Source organism: Anser brachyrhynchus (genome assembly GCF_964034855.1).
Source record: "Anser brachyrhynchus genome assembly, chromosome: 12".
Classification (NCBI taxonomy): Eukaryota; Metazoa; Chordata; class Aves; order Anseriformes; family Anatidae; genus Anser; species Anser brachyrhynchus.
In genome coordinates this window covers 19,231,142-19,246,134 of record NC_137707.1, presented here as the reverse complement: position 1 = coordinate 19,246,134, position 14,993 = coordinate 19,231,142, and the positions used below count along the sequence as shown (strand labels likewise).

The window sequence follows — 14,993 nt, the reverse complement described above, 5'->3', positions numbered from 1 at the left end:
AATATGAACTTAAAAACACTTTACAGATGCTTTCTGTATCTAGTCTTAATCTTACCAGGCATAAAATGTGTAAGTTTATGCCTTGCTGAAATAGTGTTTCCTGTGTTTAGACAGCTTGTTGATGAGGTGCTATCTCATAAGAGAAATCATCTTGATTCCCTTAACATTAGCATTGAAGAGGACAGAACACTGTTTGCCAAATAGGGTTTTATATTTTAGCAAGAGAAGATAACTTTTGATCTAAGCCTTTGCTCTGTAGGGTCACTGTATCACCCAGGGCTACTTTTTTCAGACAAATGAAAAGCATATATTTGAGGAATTCTTGAGAAATCTTGACCTGTAGGTCCAAATGGGATGCATCAGAGTGCTGAGAGAAGTGTCTGATGTCCTTGTGAGGCTGTTCACTGTTACAGTTGCTGAGTTGCAGGTTTTGGGGGAGGTTGGAGAGTGGGAGAGTCTGGATCGTGTTTCCCAGAGAGGTTTTTGAATCTGTGCCTTGAAGTCGTAAAAACACAGAATTAAGGAGAACTTGTGTTTCAGAATTTTAGGATCTTGACTAACATGCTTTCCTCAAATTTTGAGAACCTTGCTAATGTTTCTCCTTCTCTGGCTTTGGATCGGATAGCTATTTCTCACTATTTCTCAGATCTTCAAACTATTGATTTAAAAATGACTACAGGTCATACGCCTGGATGAACGTGGCAACTAAATGTGTTACAGATTGATGGCTGTCATCACTGTCCACTCTCATTTCCTGCTGTGATGCCAAGAGTTCCTGGGGCTCTGTTACAATGCATGACCTCAGGGATTCCCTATCTTTTTGTATTTTGTAAGGTTTCCTTCCTTTTTCTTTGTATTTTCTCTGCTCTGAAACTACATTCACAATATATTTTTTTTTTTTTTTTTACTTTTAGAGGATTATCATTGATGTTGCTGTCTAAAATCTTACCTGCAGCTGTATTTTCATACTGTTTACTAAGCTCTTGTAATTCTTCGTGTTTTTCTCATCTGGGGGCAAACATTTCATGCTCATTGCAGAATGAAGGAACTAACCTACACGTTCGTCAATTTGGGGAAAAAATGCCTGAGGCAGTACAAAAAAAAAGGTTTTGAGATTGAAAGTCAACTTTACTAAGGAATTTGATGTTAAAGTTTACCATGCAATGTTTCTGTACCATGACATAGTGCAGAAGGCATTAAGGATGTAAGATACATATTTTAAAGTGAATCTGCAATAGATTTTAAATCATATTAGGAAATGGAGGAAATTCACCCATTGTATGTATGTATAGTAGGGCAGAGAAACATTCACACTGCTTTTTTCAATTAAATGCTTCAAGTTTTACATTGATCTTGTCAGATGCATAACTGCTGAGTAGTCTCCTAGTAGTGCTATGTGGGAAAACCCAATGAAATTATGGAAGGTTCATTGAATTGAAAGGGTGATTTTTTAATAATCTGAAAAGCTGCTGTGTAAAGGGAATATTTATTAAGTTATTGTAGTGTTGCCCTTCTATATTAGAGCACCGAAGTGAAGTCGACCATGGTGTGGATATTTATGCATTGTGTATCCTTGGATCTGTATCTTCTTACTCCCTGGGGACTTGCTAAATGTCTTCAAAATCCTTCAACTTCCCCCAGTATTTTGTTGTTTATTTCTTCTTTCCTCTCCTGTCGTTCATTCTTATCCACTTAGCCAGATATCTCCAGAGATGGCTAAACAGTTCATAGACCCTTCAGATACATGGTACTGTTATGTGATGGTGTCAGTTCTGCATTAGTAGTATAATGAAAGCAAGGAAGAATGGCATGAAATACAGGTAGGAAATTGGTATATATGCTGTTACAGATGTGATTCCAAATAATGACGCTTCAAATTTAAATGTTTGCCATGCCACTGAGCTGCTGTTTTGTGGGTCTCTGTGGGTATTGCTCCCTTAGGGATTTGTTGAGGCTCTTGAAGTAACTGAGGATAATTCTTAACACTACTTGGGTTCATTTACGTTAGTACCACTTCATGCAGGATGTTTCTACTACTCAAAAAGAAACTGAACTTGGGTGACTGTGACTTCATTAAAACTCCTAAAACTGGCTGAATGCCACATCTCCTGAACTTCAGCAGAAATTCGTTGCAAGAAATGAGAGGGGCATAGGTTCCCATTTGCCTGCAGCATGAAAGCCTCCTTCTGCCAAACCAATGTGTTTTGTTATATTAAAAAACACTGCTCCTGCTGTGTCGTTTTATGCCAAATGTTCCCTGTGGTTGGGCATGCGGGCTGTAACTACCTTCTGACAATTGCATCAGAGCAAATGAGCTGTGACACTGCTTGCCTATTTTTAAATAAGCTCAATGTTGTCCATCTAATGAAGTGCTAAAGCATACTGTGCCGGGGGGAAATGCAGGCTTTGCATGAGGAGTTGTTAGGAAGAAGTTCTTGTTTTAAAAAACACAAACAAAACAGAAGTATGATTTCTCAATGTTGTAATAAGCAGCTACTGTTTAACTTGAGCCAATCCTGAGTTGCTGCTCTTTAGTCAGAATAGGTAGCATTGATAATCTTGGAGAATGCTGCACTGGCTGTGCTAAATGTGTTAGCTGCATTTAGGGAGCACTTCTTGAAGTGCGAGCTTGGAACTTCTTGTATGTGGTGGTAAAGTTCCTTACCTTTGCAATGGGAATGTATGGCTGTGTATAGATAGTACAGTAATGAGTATACAAAGATTTGAAGATCACCACAATTTAAACTGAATCTATCTTGCTTGATTTACATTACATTCTGTTTAAGTGAATAATTAAAGAGTAAGTAAGAGAAGTTCTAGTTTCTATTTAATTTAATCTGCACCAAGCCTGTCTGAATTTAAGACGCAATTGGACTGTGCACATAGTCACATGGTCTAAAATTTTGGGTAGACCTGTGCAGTGCCAGGAGTTGGACTTGATGATCTTTATGGGTCCCTTCCAACTCAGGATATTCTATGATTCTATGACTAATATTGGCCCCAAGATCTTTGACATTTTGACTTCTGTATTGAAGCCTTTGGATTTTGGCTGCTTGAGGTTATCTCCTCATTCCTCTGCATGTTTACCAACTGCTTATTCTGTTTTCACTTTTTTGTTATTTATTTGTAAGTGTGCTGATAATCTGTTAAAGAATATGTGCTTCTTTTTTTTTTTTCCTCCCAGAATACATAATGCAATGTAGGTCTGGAATTGCAGAAACTGGCATTGGAGGACTACTCTTTTTCTGTAAGTGATGTGGCTGTTTGATATGCATGTGATTGGTATGTAATGGATTGTAAAGATGATGCAATCATCATAGTTATATGCCAGTTGTATTTGTACTGGATATGTATCATGTTTTGTGATTCTTTTGTTGTGAGTGGTGCTGCCTCAGTTGGAGGTAATTTGCATCTGTAGAGAAAAAAATGCGAAATAGATGTTGAATCAGTAACTTCCTTTTAATTTTGTTATATTAAACAAAAAAAAGCATGTTGCAGTAAACAAGTTCATTTTTTAAAAAGCGATTTTGATCCAATAGGTACTCTATTTAGAGCTTCGCAGGTAAAAACTGAAAGAGCTGTACCAAATTGTGACTTCCACAAATACTGGAAAAGAACTGGAAGTAGCTGTCACCTGATGTGTGTTCTTGTCTGCCACACTTGTATACGCTGTTTAGGCAGGTGTACGAAATAGTGCATTGAAAGTCTTTGGCCTGTGAAAATTAAACTTGCGTTTTAAAAAAGCAGACCTGATGTGCAGTGTGCTTTTCGAAATACGCCACAGCTCCCTTACTGGTGCTACAGCTGGGTAGGAAGCTTCACTGATAAAGCTTCCTGTAATGGGGTGTGAAGCAGATGCTAGTATGAGCAGCAAAAATGCAACAGGTCATGCCTGAGATGATAATCATGCTTCTCAGCTCATTAGCACCTTTCCGCTAAGACGATCACAGCATTTTGAACGTTGAGTTTTGTAATACCTATGTGAGCTGCAAGTGCAGTATTATTTCTGCATCTTATAGGGAGTAAGCTGAAAGAAATAAAAGGTTAAAGTAATCCAGTGAGCTGCTGACCAAGCCAGAAATAACTCAGGTGTTTCTTACTCCTACTGTTCTTTTAGAACTTGTCCGGTAGCATTTAGCATATGTCTGGAGAGTGCAGAAGAGAGATATTAGTGCTCTGCTTCAAAATGCCGTGACTGGTGAACGAGAAAACTGAATCTATTCCTATTAGGCTTCAGTTCAGTTGATAGGACCCCATTTTCTGTCAGGAAATGCTTAGGGGTCTGCAGATTGAGAAATGTTGAAGAGTACTGAAGCTGTCAGCAAAGATATTCTGGCAAAGCTAGCCTTGCACGAAGAAGGTAGGGAGCTCTAAAGACCAAGGGTGCAGCTGGCTAGCAGGAGATGAGGCACACAGCAAAGCTGAGAGGGGGTTTGGGTAATGACACCTGCTGTAAGGAGGGCAGGGGAGCACTGGAAGAGCTGTTTTCTCTTTATAGCAACAGTCTATAGTCTGAATTCACAATTGAACGTGTGGTGACTCTAATCCCCAGCTGTAACCTTTTATTAATACCTGGAAATGCTTTTCTCTTAAGTCCTCCCTGCCAAAACTCCAGCCATTGGTTATTTTTGGATTGGAGATAACTCAGACTTCACAGTAGTGAGAAGTGAAGTCAACTTGGAGGAAAAAAAAAAAAAAGCTGCTTTGGCTCAGACATTTTTCTTTTCCATTTTTTCCCCTCCAGCGTTGGACATAAAACAACTCCTTTCATTATAGGAAGGAAAGATGAGAAGAAACAAGTACAGACTCTTTGGTACCTTGGCTTAAAGATGTAATATAAAGCATTCTCAGTGTTTTGAGGTGGAAGTGTAACATGCAAATGGATCAAGTAGGTTGGTACTATGACAGAGGAGAGTTTGAGATGGCTGGGCAGAATATCAGTAGGCCGTTGAGCTAAATTTTTTAATTGAGAGTTGATTGTTGAGGGAGGTGAAACTGAGTGTTGGAGGAAATCTCTTGCATGTTATTCTTTACTGTTAAAGAAATAGTATGAGAACTTCTGCACCTTGGCTGATCTGATCTGTACTGCCTTACTAAGCCATTTCTCTGAAGTAGAAACAATCCTTTTTGATGTACTTTGCAAGATATTCTGTAGTTGGATTGGAAATAGAAGTCTACCAGGATTATGAAAACAGAAGGGGTTAGTAATCAGGTAATTATTATCTCAATCAGATAGTGACAGGACAAGGGAGAAAGGTTTTAAACTAATAGAGGGGAGATTGAGATTAGGAGGAAATTCTTCACTCAGAGGGTGTTGAGGCACTGGCACAGGCTGTCCAGAAAGGTTCTGGATGCCCTGTCCCTGGAGGTGTTCAAGATCAGGTTAGATGATGCCCTGGGCAACCTGATCTAGTGGGTGGCACCCCTGCCTATAGCAGGGGAGTTGGAACTAGATGATCTTTAAGGTCCCTTCCAACCCAAGCCATTCCAGGATTTTATAATAATGCTGATCCTGAGTTTTGTATGAAGCTTTGCTGACTGGGGTTGAGGACTTTTGCTAAATGGAAACACTGTCTCCAGCTGACACAGCATCTGGCTGGAAATTCTGCATTTTCTTCTTACTCTATTCTACTCTGTGGTTTGTAGGCTTGAAGATCAAAAGAATAGGGCCTTCTACTGTTCTCCAACTCTAATTAGCTAATTTCTTGTTTGAGTTCTAAACAGGTACCAGTTTTGTTCTCAGCAGATGTGTTGGACCTCTTGACAGTTATTTGGAGTTCATCAGAAACACTATTACAAAGTAAGAAATGTCCGAACATAGTTTTAAGTGCTATATAAAACTCTCTTATTTGCTTTCACTTTTTTGATCCATATATGATTGAATTGACTTTCACAGAGCTCTTGTTCTCTGAGCATGAACCAGAAGTATATGCATTGCACAGTTGTTTTAATAGTAACTTGTTCGATGCATTTAAAGTGATAGTCACGGAAAATTTGACTGAGATCTGTCCCATATGTGTTTTGTTAAAATAGGTACTATTTCTTGTCTGTTTTTAACATGGCACAACTTATTGTCAAAAATCTTAGACCCAAATTTACCTGTAATTCGAGGGATGTTATTGTACAATCTATAAAGTAAAATCAAACGTAGTTGGTTTTGCATAAATTTCCAATATTGGTGATGTTCAGAGTACTGCAGGTAGCTGATAAAGCATTTGCTGGTTTTCCATCTTCTTGTGGCTTGTGAAATGTATGGGTTCCTCTGATTAAGATGTTTTTTACTGCAAAATAATTTATGCACGCCTTAGAGTTTTTACTAGACCTCAGCTACTCTTATGGGAAAATCACAGCTTCTGAGATGTCAGCATTTTGTGTGTTCATTGGTTATTCAGTAGTGCTCTGTCCAACAGCTGCAAAAGGATTTCACTATGTATTAGTAAGATACAAAGTAAAATCCTGTCTTGCATATCCCACATAGTATCTTTTGTCTAGTATTGCCCTAAAAAGAATATTAGGTATATCCTGCTACACAAATTCGTAATAAATCAAGTCTTCCTGTTTAGTTCACTTAACATCACCTTCAGTGGAATTATGAAGGAAAGAAAAACACGAAAGCTTCTAATCAAAGCAGTTGTTAAGAAGATATAAAAGAAGAAATGCACGTGTAAAGTACAGCATTTAAGAGCTTTTGAATTTGCAGTTTTTTGATGCATCCTCCATGGCTTTTATAAACGCTAATAGGAGTGTAGCATTTAGAGGGAGAATCTCAAGAGGTAGAAAAGATCTTTGGAAGATAAAAGCTTAATTCACAGAATTCCTGTTCCCAGCATTTCTAATAGTCAAACACAAAAGTTTTACACCAAAATCGCCCTTTACAAAAGATTAATGAATACATTTTGCACTTCTAAAAACTGGAACTGTTGAGGTCTAAAAGGGATGAAATTATCCTTAATTTACAAGATTGCTTATAACATATAAGATGTTATTCTTTCAACTATAAAAGAATCTTATACATTTATTTATATATTTTGACTGCCTATATAAAGACATATGCACAGCATTTTTTATCTGCTGCAGAGATGTGTACATTATATGTTTGGGCTTCAATATCATCAATATTGTGTGTGCCAGTAGTGCTAGCATATTGGGCTAGCACTTAGGAGTTGTGGATATTGTAAGGAAGAGTAGATAAACTGAAACAAGATGAAGGAAATAAGATGACTTTAAAAAATAAAAATAATAAAAAATAAGAATGGGTGGAGGCGAGAGAGAGAGAACAAATGATGATGAAAAATTCCAGGAAATCCAAAGATGGAAAAGAAAAAGAGCAGTATAGACAAAAATACAATGAAACAAATTTTGAGTTGAGATCTTTATAAAATCGTTGAGTTGATGTGTTATGTCAAACATTTCATTAAAAGGATAAGAAACCTTATACATTTTCTTTGCTACTGTTAAATTGAACACTTTAGGAAAAAGAACTCTGTAATGGTAGTTGTAAATTTTAAATCATGGTTGTTCTTTAAAGAAGACCATTATTTCAGTAAGATAATAAAAGTGTTTTCTAATTCTGACCTTGCTACCTTAATTCCTACAAGAAACTTAGAAATGTCGGTTTTGCGTGATTGGAAGTTGGGAATGACTGTCTTTATTGATAGAATCAATAATGCTTGTCGTGTATTTTCCAGAAGTATTTGCTTCAGTGACTATTTCAATTGAGTGAAGATATTTTTCTTAATTTAAGAAAGGCAACTGGTTTCTTTTAACAGAAGAATAGCTGTGTTAAGTGTTTCAGACTTCCCTTGAAAAGAAAGCCTTATTTTCTATGTTCAGCTAATATGTAGTAGCTGAAATCTGAACTGATGCTACTGTTCTAGTAAAATTTGTTATTGAGTTAGCACATCAGTCAAGAAAACAATTTAGCTACAAATTTGACAGTAATGTTATAATGTGCAACCTTGGAGAGACTTGATTTATTGTTGTAAGAATAAATGAATATGAATTTGATCTAGTAATATTCTGTAAACTTCCACTGCTGTTTTTCACATGCTATTTGATAAGGTGAAAATAATAATGCATCTTCACAGAAAAAAAAAATTGCAGTATTCCAAGAAGTAAACTAATAATTTATAACCATAATGATTCAGAGCATTTAGAAAGGTTTCAAAACAGTCCTCAGTAAGCAAAGCACTTCATAGGTGCACAGGGGTCAAAAGTACATTTACACGGATTATAACTAGTATTGGGTTACGGTGTTGGTTCATGTGGTCCATCTCTACAAGATGTGTATAAGCTGTCTTTTAATTCTAGAGTTGAAACTGATAACTGTTTTGCATAACTAATTCCATGTCTTTAGGGTTTCTGGCATAAAACTGTTTTGGTTTTGCACTGCAGTGGTAGTTAGAAATATTTCAGATATTCTTCCTTCCTCTTCCCCCCCCACCCCCCTTTTTTTTTTTTTTTAAGAAATACAACAACTTTTACCAGAACTTTGCAATTATTTTTTAGCAAAAATGCAATTAAAAAATTGCTTTGGGAAATGTTCCAGAAGCCTAGGTCTCTTTATTTTTGTTGTTGTTTTTATGTTGTGGGGCTGAATTTGTTAAGAGAATGATTCTTACACCCCCGTTTTTGAAATTTACTTGAAATAATTTGGCTTCTTCCAACTCAACAGCTATACTATAGAGTGTCTCCTACTGCTGCTGATTCACACCATTTGTTCTCTGATACACCTCAGAAACATACTCCTTGTGACTGGAACTCTCGTTATACTCTAGTCTAATTTACGGATTCCTTCAATTTTTCTGCAATTCTGAGTTTTCTCTACTAGTCTGTCACTACATCCTTTTTCTGTGCCTGTCATTTCCCAAATGTATTTTGAAAGGGAATGGAAGATGAGCCTTTATAAACCCCTGTATCATAATATCTTTCCATTTATGAATGTCTAGCCTGAAAAATTTATTGCTATAGGAGCTTGATGCAAGAAAGACCTTAGAATTTTGGGTCATGCTTTTGTCTGATTCTTTGGACATACCATGTAGCAGCTCTGTTCTAGTTGTTTGTAAAATGTTTAGTATTTACCTAGTTCAGAATCATAAAGTATGGATTGTGATGTCTCGTTATTTTGTAATGACTGCTTTGAAAATGAAGTACTGTGTAGTTTGAATTACCACAAACTGGATTGTACCATAGATCCTAGCATTAAGCAGAGCTTCCCCTTCCAAATAATCACAGCAGAGTTGTAATATAATATGCCTTGCCATATAGAATAACAGCAAAAGATTCAGGAACAAATTGTAAAGCTCAGGAGATCTGACTTGACTATTCCTAATATCAGATCATCTGATTTTTAAATATAGCTGTCAGTAGTATTTTAATATTCTATTTTCAACATTCTGTAGAATTTCAAAAATGGATTGTTAGATTACATGCAAAACCATCATGAGCTATGTATTAGACGAAGCCCTAATGACAGAAAAACGTATAACTGGTGAGGCAAGTCTGGGCAGACCTGAATTTTCTTGGTATGATTAAAAACATTAACCAAGCAGTTCCGTTGGCAACAGTGACGTGGGACACGTGGTTTGAAACTAACCTCAGGCCGTTGCTTATTGTATCTTTTCAAGAGAAAAAAGGGAGATCAGGGAATCAGCTCCTGTAAATTGTTTGCCTTTTTATGTTTTCTACCTTTTCCAGATGATCCTCTTGCTGCTGCCTCAAGCTAGGCAGCTTCCTGAGATATGCACTAACTTTACAGAGGTAAAAGTAATTTTAAAAGGAAGATATAATTTTAGCAAGAGAGTTGGCTAATAGTATGTAATTTAACTTGAACTGAAGTCAATATTCCTGGGTGCAGAAGTATCGCCCTTTTCTATCAGAAATGAATAGCATCGGGGTTGGCAGGAGCATTTTGAGTTATCCCATCGCATCCTTAATTTATCTGAAATACACTGTGCTTCACTGATATAACGGTGATCATAAGAAATTCATCTAGTAATTATGTGCAAGGCATATAAATTCTCTGATCCTACCCTCTGAACATGGGCGAAGTATTCATATAGGCAGTAGCTCCTTAAACAAAGTTCAACTCCTAACAATCTGCATTTTATATATATTCTTTTACCTAAGGGTAGTAAACATGAGTTCAGTTCTGTTTGTGTGCTTGTATTCTTTGCAAGAGAGAAGTTTAAAACACCTTTCTCCCTCTTTGCCTGACCTTTTCTTTTTCCAGTGGAATGCAAAACAAACGAACAACAAAAAGCACTGTTTGTTTGTTTCGTGGAATGTTACAGATGCAGTGTGACTGAAGAACTGATACTGAATTGAATGGCTATAAAATGAATGTCTGCAGTCCTAAATTTTTTGTTTCTTACTGTTTGCACCATTTTGATTATCTGGTCAAAAGAGATAAAAGATTGCTGAAATAGTAGGATTTATGAATCTTAGCTATAGAAATACCTGATTTGTTAGGTTATTAAATAGGAAGGCTTTACATAGTATGCAATTTTTAATTTGAGCCATAGAGAGCGGGATGAAATTACTTGTTTAATGGCTGTCAGTTGTGCCCCTGTTTAAAACAAAACCAACCCGAAATAAAAAGACTTTTTCCTACGCTTCTGGTACATGCTCTCTTCTCTGCTTTTTTTTTGTGTACTCATACTTTTTGAAGGCAAATGTTGGAAAATATGTTTTAGGGTAAAAACTGAGTTAGTCAGTGGTAGCAGATGACTTTCAGTGATGATTCTGACTGTTGTCCTTATTTGTTGCATAAGCCTTTGAAAAGTCTCTGCCTAGTAAGGTGGTTGGTACTCCAATTTCATCATCATGATTTTTCACACACACAGAGCACAATAAAACCCTTAAACTTATATAAAAAAAAAAAACAAAAAACTCAAACCTTATGTGACAGTAGGTGGCAAAAGGGGAATACAAACCATTTAGATTTTGGGCACAAGTAAAGTCTTAAAATGGGTGAAGTTTGTCGTGACAAAAGCTCTGTTTTATAGATGTGATTTTTTTTTTCAGTGTTTTGTATGTGGGTTCCTGGAAGCAGGTAAATGGTTCTTTCAAAGGTTCAGAGTAGAATGAACAGATTCAAATAAGGTGGGTATGAAGGCTTGGGAATAGCACATGAGAAATAGGTAAGGAGGCCATCCTTCTTGAGTTCTGGTATTTAGAAGAAAAAAAAAAAAGGTGGAAAAAAGTGGTAAGATTAAATGTCAAAACCCACACTATTTTGGTGAAGCAGCCAGGAAAAGAACAGATCTTTTTCCCAACAGGGCTTTGACATTCTCATTTTATTTTTTTTTAATTCACATACTCTCAAACACATTTAAAACTTCATGGGCTCAAGAACATGACAGATCCCTCTGAGGACTCCTTTGCAGAGTAGAATGCGGAGGCTAGCAAAGGCAAGCCCTTCAAGGAGTCCCAAGCAGCTCTTGCCAGTTTCCTTTTCCAAGTGGGGTGGAGCTGCCACTTCAACATAAGAAATAGGGGTAAATAAAGTAATGGAGCTGTTTGTATCCACAGCCATATGCTTCCTATCCCCACAGGCTCAACACCATCAATCAAATGTGAGTTACAGACACGTTGTACCTCTGTTACATATCAGGTAGCTATTCAGGCATTACCAGATGTAAATTAATTTCCAAGCTTGAAATAAGGAAAAAGCAAGGTAAAAATGTATCTGTAAACTATTTGCTGTGTCCTTGGTTAAGTCTGTGCAACATAATGTGCCTCAGCTCCATTTGCAGCATGTGCCCACGCAGATGAGGGGTTCTTTTGGGGTGATCAGAAGACAAATATCAACAGTCAAATTAGTTGAGAAGTGATTCACAGTCTTCTGGCTTCAGCCATCAGTATGAGATCCTCATGCACATCTGGTGGACAAAGCTATCTTAGTGATTTAGCTGACCATTGAATCATTTTCCTTCTGGAGAGTTGTGCAGGCTGTAAGTACATATGTTGCTGCTCCTAATTTACTCAAGAATGATAGTTCTTTTCTACGTAAGGGCTTGAAGCAGATGCCGTGATTATCCTGAAATTCTCCAAATTCTTCTTGTCTGGTGAGGACCATTTTTCTTGAGAGAGAAAAACAGGAAGTTCATTCCCTGAAAAACTTAGAGGGCTTTCCATTATTTAATTATGACTTTAAAATCTAAAACTGTCTGTACTGCTGGGTTACCGCTGTATTGGATTGCACAGAACCCGTAATGGGGACTCAGCTTACCATCAAAGCTGCAAATTATACTGATACAAGTGAAACATATCAGTGAAAGTTCACCTGTGCTAATACATAAATGTATGAGCATTAGGGGCTTGTGCTAGCACAGCTGCTCATTGTGGGAGGCGTCTACTTGGCAAAATACACATTTGTGATGGCTTAGTTAAGATTTGGGGCACAGGTTGCTTGTTTTGCTGTTGCTTGGAGGCTGCAGCCAGGTGTCATGCATGCTATCCCCAAAGCACCCAGCTGATACCTTACAGTTTACTATACAGTTATCCAACTACTACACCTATATAATTTTGGCAGAATTTAGCTCCCATAGCATTGCTATTCTTTTGCCCACGCTTATAAAAAGGAAATGTTAGTCTCCATTTTGGAAGATATCATGCATTTCAAGTGATTAAATGAAATAACCTTTGTTTTCTGTGCTGTGCACTACTCATTTCTCTGAAGTAATAAGGCTGGTACTGAATGCAGTTTCCATACAAAAAGAGTTACTGTGTCCTCATTTAATACTTCTCTTATTGCTGTTACTTCTGCTTTCTATTGATGCTTGGCTGGTTACAATCTGACACTTTCTTCTCCTGGTCCCAAAATGCAGTCTTAAAATGAACTGGTGACATGCAGTTCTTCTGGAGCCAGCAAAGCGTATTATAGTTTTAGATGGAGCAGACAAAGCTGCTGTATTTACGATTGTTGTGCTGGAATGGAAAATAGTGGGATTGTATATGTAGATATATTTAATGTACAGAATATGTGAATTTCAGCTCCCATGAAAACGCAAGTAGAGGCAATAGCCAGTGAGAAAATACTGGAAAAATACATGGGTAAATAGTTTGGCTGCTGATCTGCTAGGTAATTTTTAATTTGAGGATTTTTGGCTAGTTACTTTTACTTCTGAGTGGTTTGTTCCATCCCTTATGCTTTACTTGCTTTAGAGTGTAATTTTTTTTGGAAGTATAGTCCTTTTTTTTTTAAATGCACAGCTGCATCATACTGTGCCATTTCAGTCAAGGTCTACATTATTCCATTTTGTACAAATTACAGTAGATTTTGGACAGATCACAGAATGGTTAGGGTTGGAAGGACCTCTGGAGATCATCTGGTCCAACCCTCCTGCCCAGCAGGGTCACCCAGAGCATGTTGCACAGGCTCACATCCAGGCAGGTTTTGACTGTCTCAAAGGAGACTCCACAGCCTCCCTGGACAGCCTGTCCCAGTGCTCCATCACCCTCACAGCGAGGAAGTGTTTTCCCATATTCAGCCGGAACTTCCTGTGCTTCAGTTTCTGCTCATTGCCTCTTGTCCTGTCTCTGGGCACCACTGAAAAGAGCCTGGTATCCTCCCCTTGATGCCCTCCCTTCAGATATTTATACACATTGATGAGATCCCCTCTGTTTTCTCTTCTCCAAGCAAAGCAGGCCCAGTTCTCTCAGCCTCTAGAAGTAACTCTGAGTTCTGATCTGGATTCAGAGCACTATTAACCAGGTACTAACAGCAATTTTCACATGTTGTATTTTCTTTTTCCACACTGTAAATATATATGTATTAATATATAATCTGAACCCCAAGGAGTACTTTGAATGCAGGGAGACTGTGAGATTCTAATTGACATCTTAGTTCACATACATGATATGGCTATACTGGTGCATGTGATATGCACATATATAGCTAAGTCTCTGTTTATACTGATGCATCCCCATTTGGGTTTCAGATTTAGGTTATGGCCAGTAATTTAAAACTGGGGTGGTAGAACTGATTTTTCTATACAAACAGAGGTCTCCCAAATCCAGGAAAACAGACAGGCAGGCATTTGTTAACAAAACAGTAATGGTATAGTAATAGTATGCAAATGTACGGCTAGGTTTTGAGATATGGATGTGATAATTGCATGTGGGGGAAAAAACCTATTGTCTAGCTTTTTACTGTGCAGTTTAAATGGGACATGTATGTGAAGAGTCTTAGCCAAAAGAGAGCGTTCATTCTTACTTGTCTGTATTAGGAAGTCAATGAGAGATTTGTCTGTTTCATTTTGAATTTAGAGGTTGTTTTATTTACCCCAGAACGAATTGTTGCATTACCTACTCTTTGGCAATAAATCTTTTTATTTTTCTATAGACTTTTTAGACCTTCTCATTAAGCAATGAAATGATTATTTTAATACACTGAATTCTAACAGGGAAGATTGTATGATGAAAAAGATGGAAGAGCTGGAATCACATTATAGGACTGCACCGAATTTACGTAAAAATTGAAATTGGCAAGAGATAAGAACCTACTTTAGACTACTTACTATAATAGCTATATAATCTCTGAAACTTGATAAAGTAATTTTTTTTTTTTGGCGGTAAATAATCTCAGTGCTTACAAATCTAAGCCCTTTAAAATATGGGAATTCAATATAAAGATAAAGATCATTAGTGGATTTTTACCTGGTGTAATATAAGTAAGCAGGAAAACAGTAGGAGCAGAGTCAGGTTTCATGCCATCATTCTTAGCATTTCATGAAAGATTTGTGACATCCCGGACTATTTTTAAAGAAAGTGGAAACAACCTTCATGTCTTCTTGCTAAAACTTGGGGTAAGCTGTAAAAACAAGCTGTTTTGCAAAAGAAATAGCAGAACAGAAAATAAAAACTGAAACTACACATTTATGTCATGAAATGGCCACTGAGTTTTCTTTTTTTGTGGTTCTGAATGTTGCATTTCCTCTAACCAGAGCAGCACCTAGTGGCTGGGGAATGCACAGCTCTGGAAATAGAGC

The 14,993-nt window shown here is 37.2% G+C and overlaps 1 protein-coding gene across 14 annotated transcripts in view; it reads left to right on the top strand.

Moving 5' to 3' along the window:
- The window catches only part of LOC308176787 (uncharacterized protein), a gene marked incomplete at its 3' end in the record, with an annotated part of 75,159 nt that overhangs the window by 25,787 nt on the left and 34,379 nt on the right, over positions 1-14,993 (top strand). For 6 of the 14 annotated variants that reach the window (XR_013938598.1, XR_013938599.1, XM_080552971.1 and 3 more), the window contains exons 3-4: positions 3,185-3,247; positions 5,725-5,800. Coding sequence is in view for 11 of the 14 variants with exons in the window: in XM_080552971.1 (XP_080409097.1) it covers positions 3,185-3,247; positions 5,725-5,800 (139 nt within the window). Of the gene's footprint in view, positions 1-3,184; positions 3,248-3,539; positions 4,735-5,714; positions 5,801-6,563; positions 6,651-9,696; positions 11,550-14,993 lie in introns of those variants that run through there. The other 8 variants (XM_080552967.1, XM_080552970.1, XM_080552968.1 and 5 more) reach the window with 6 other exon arrangements.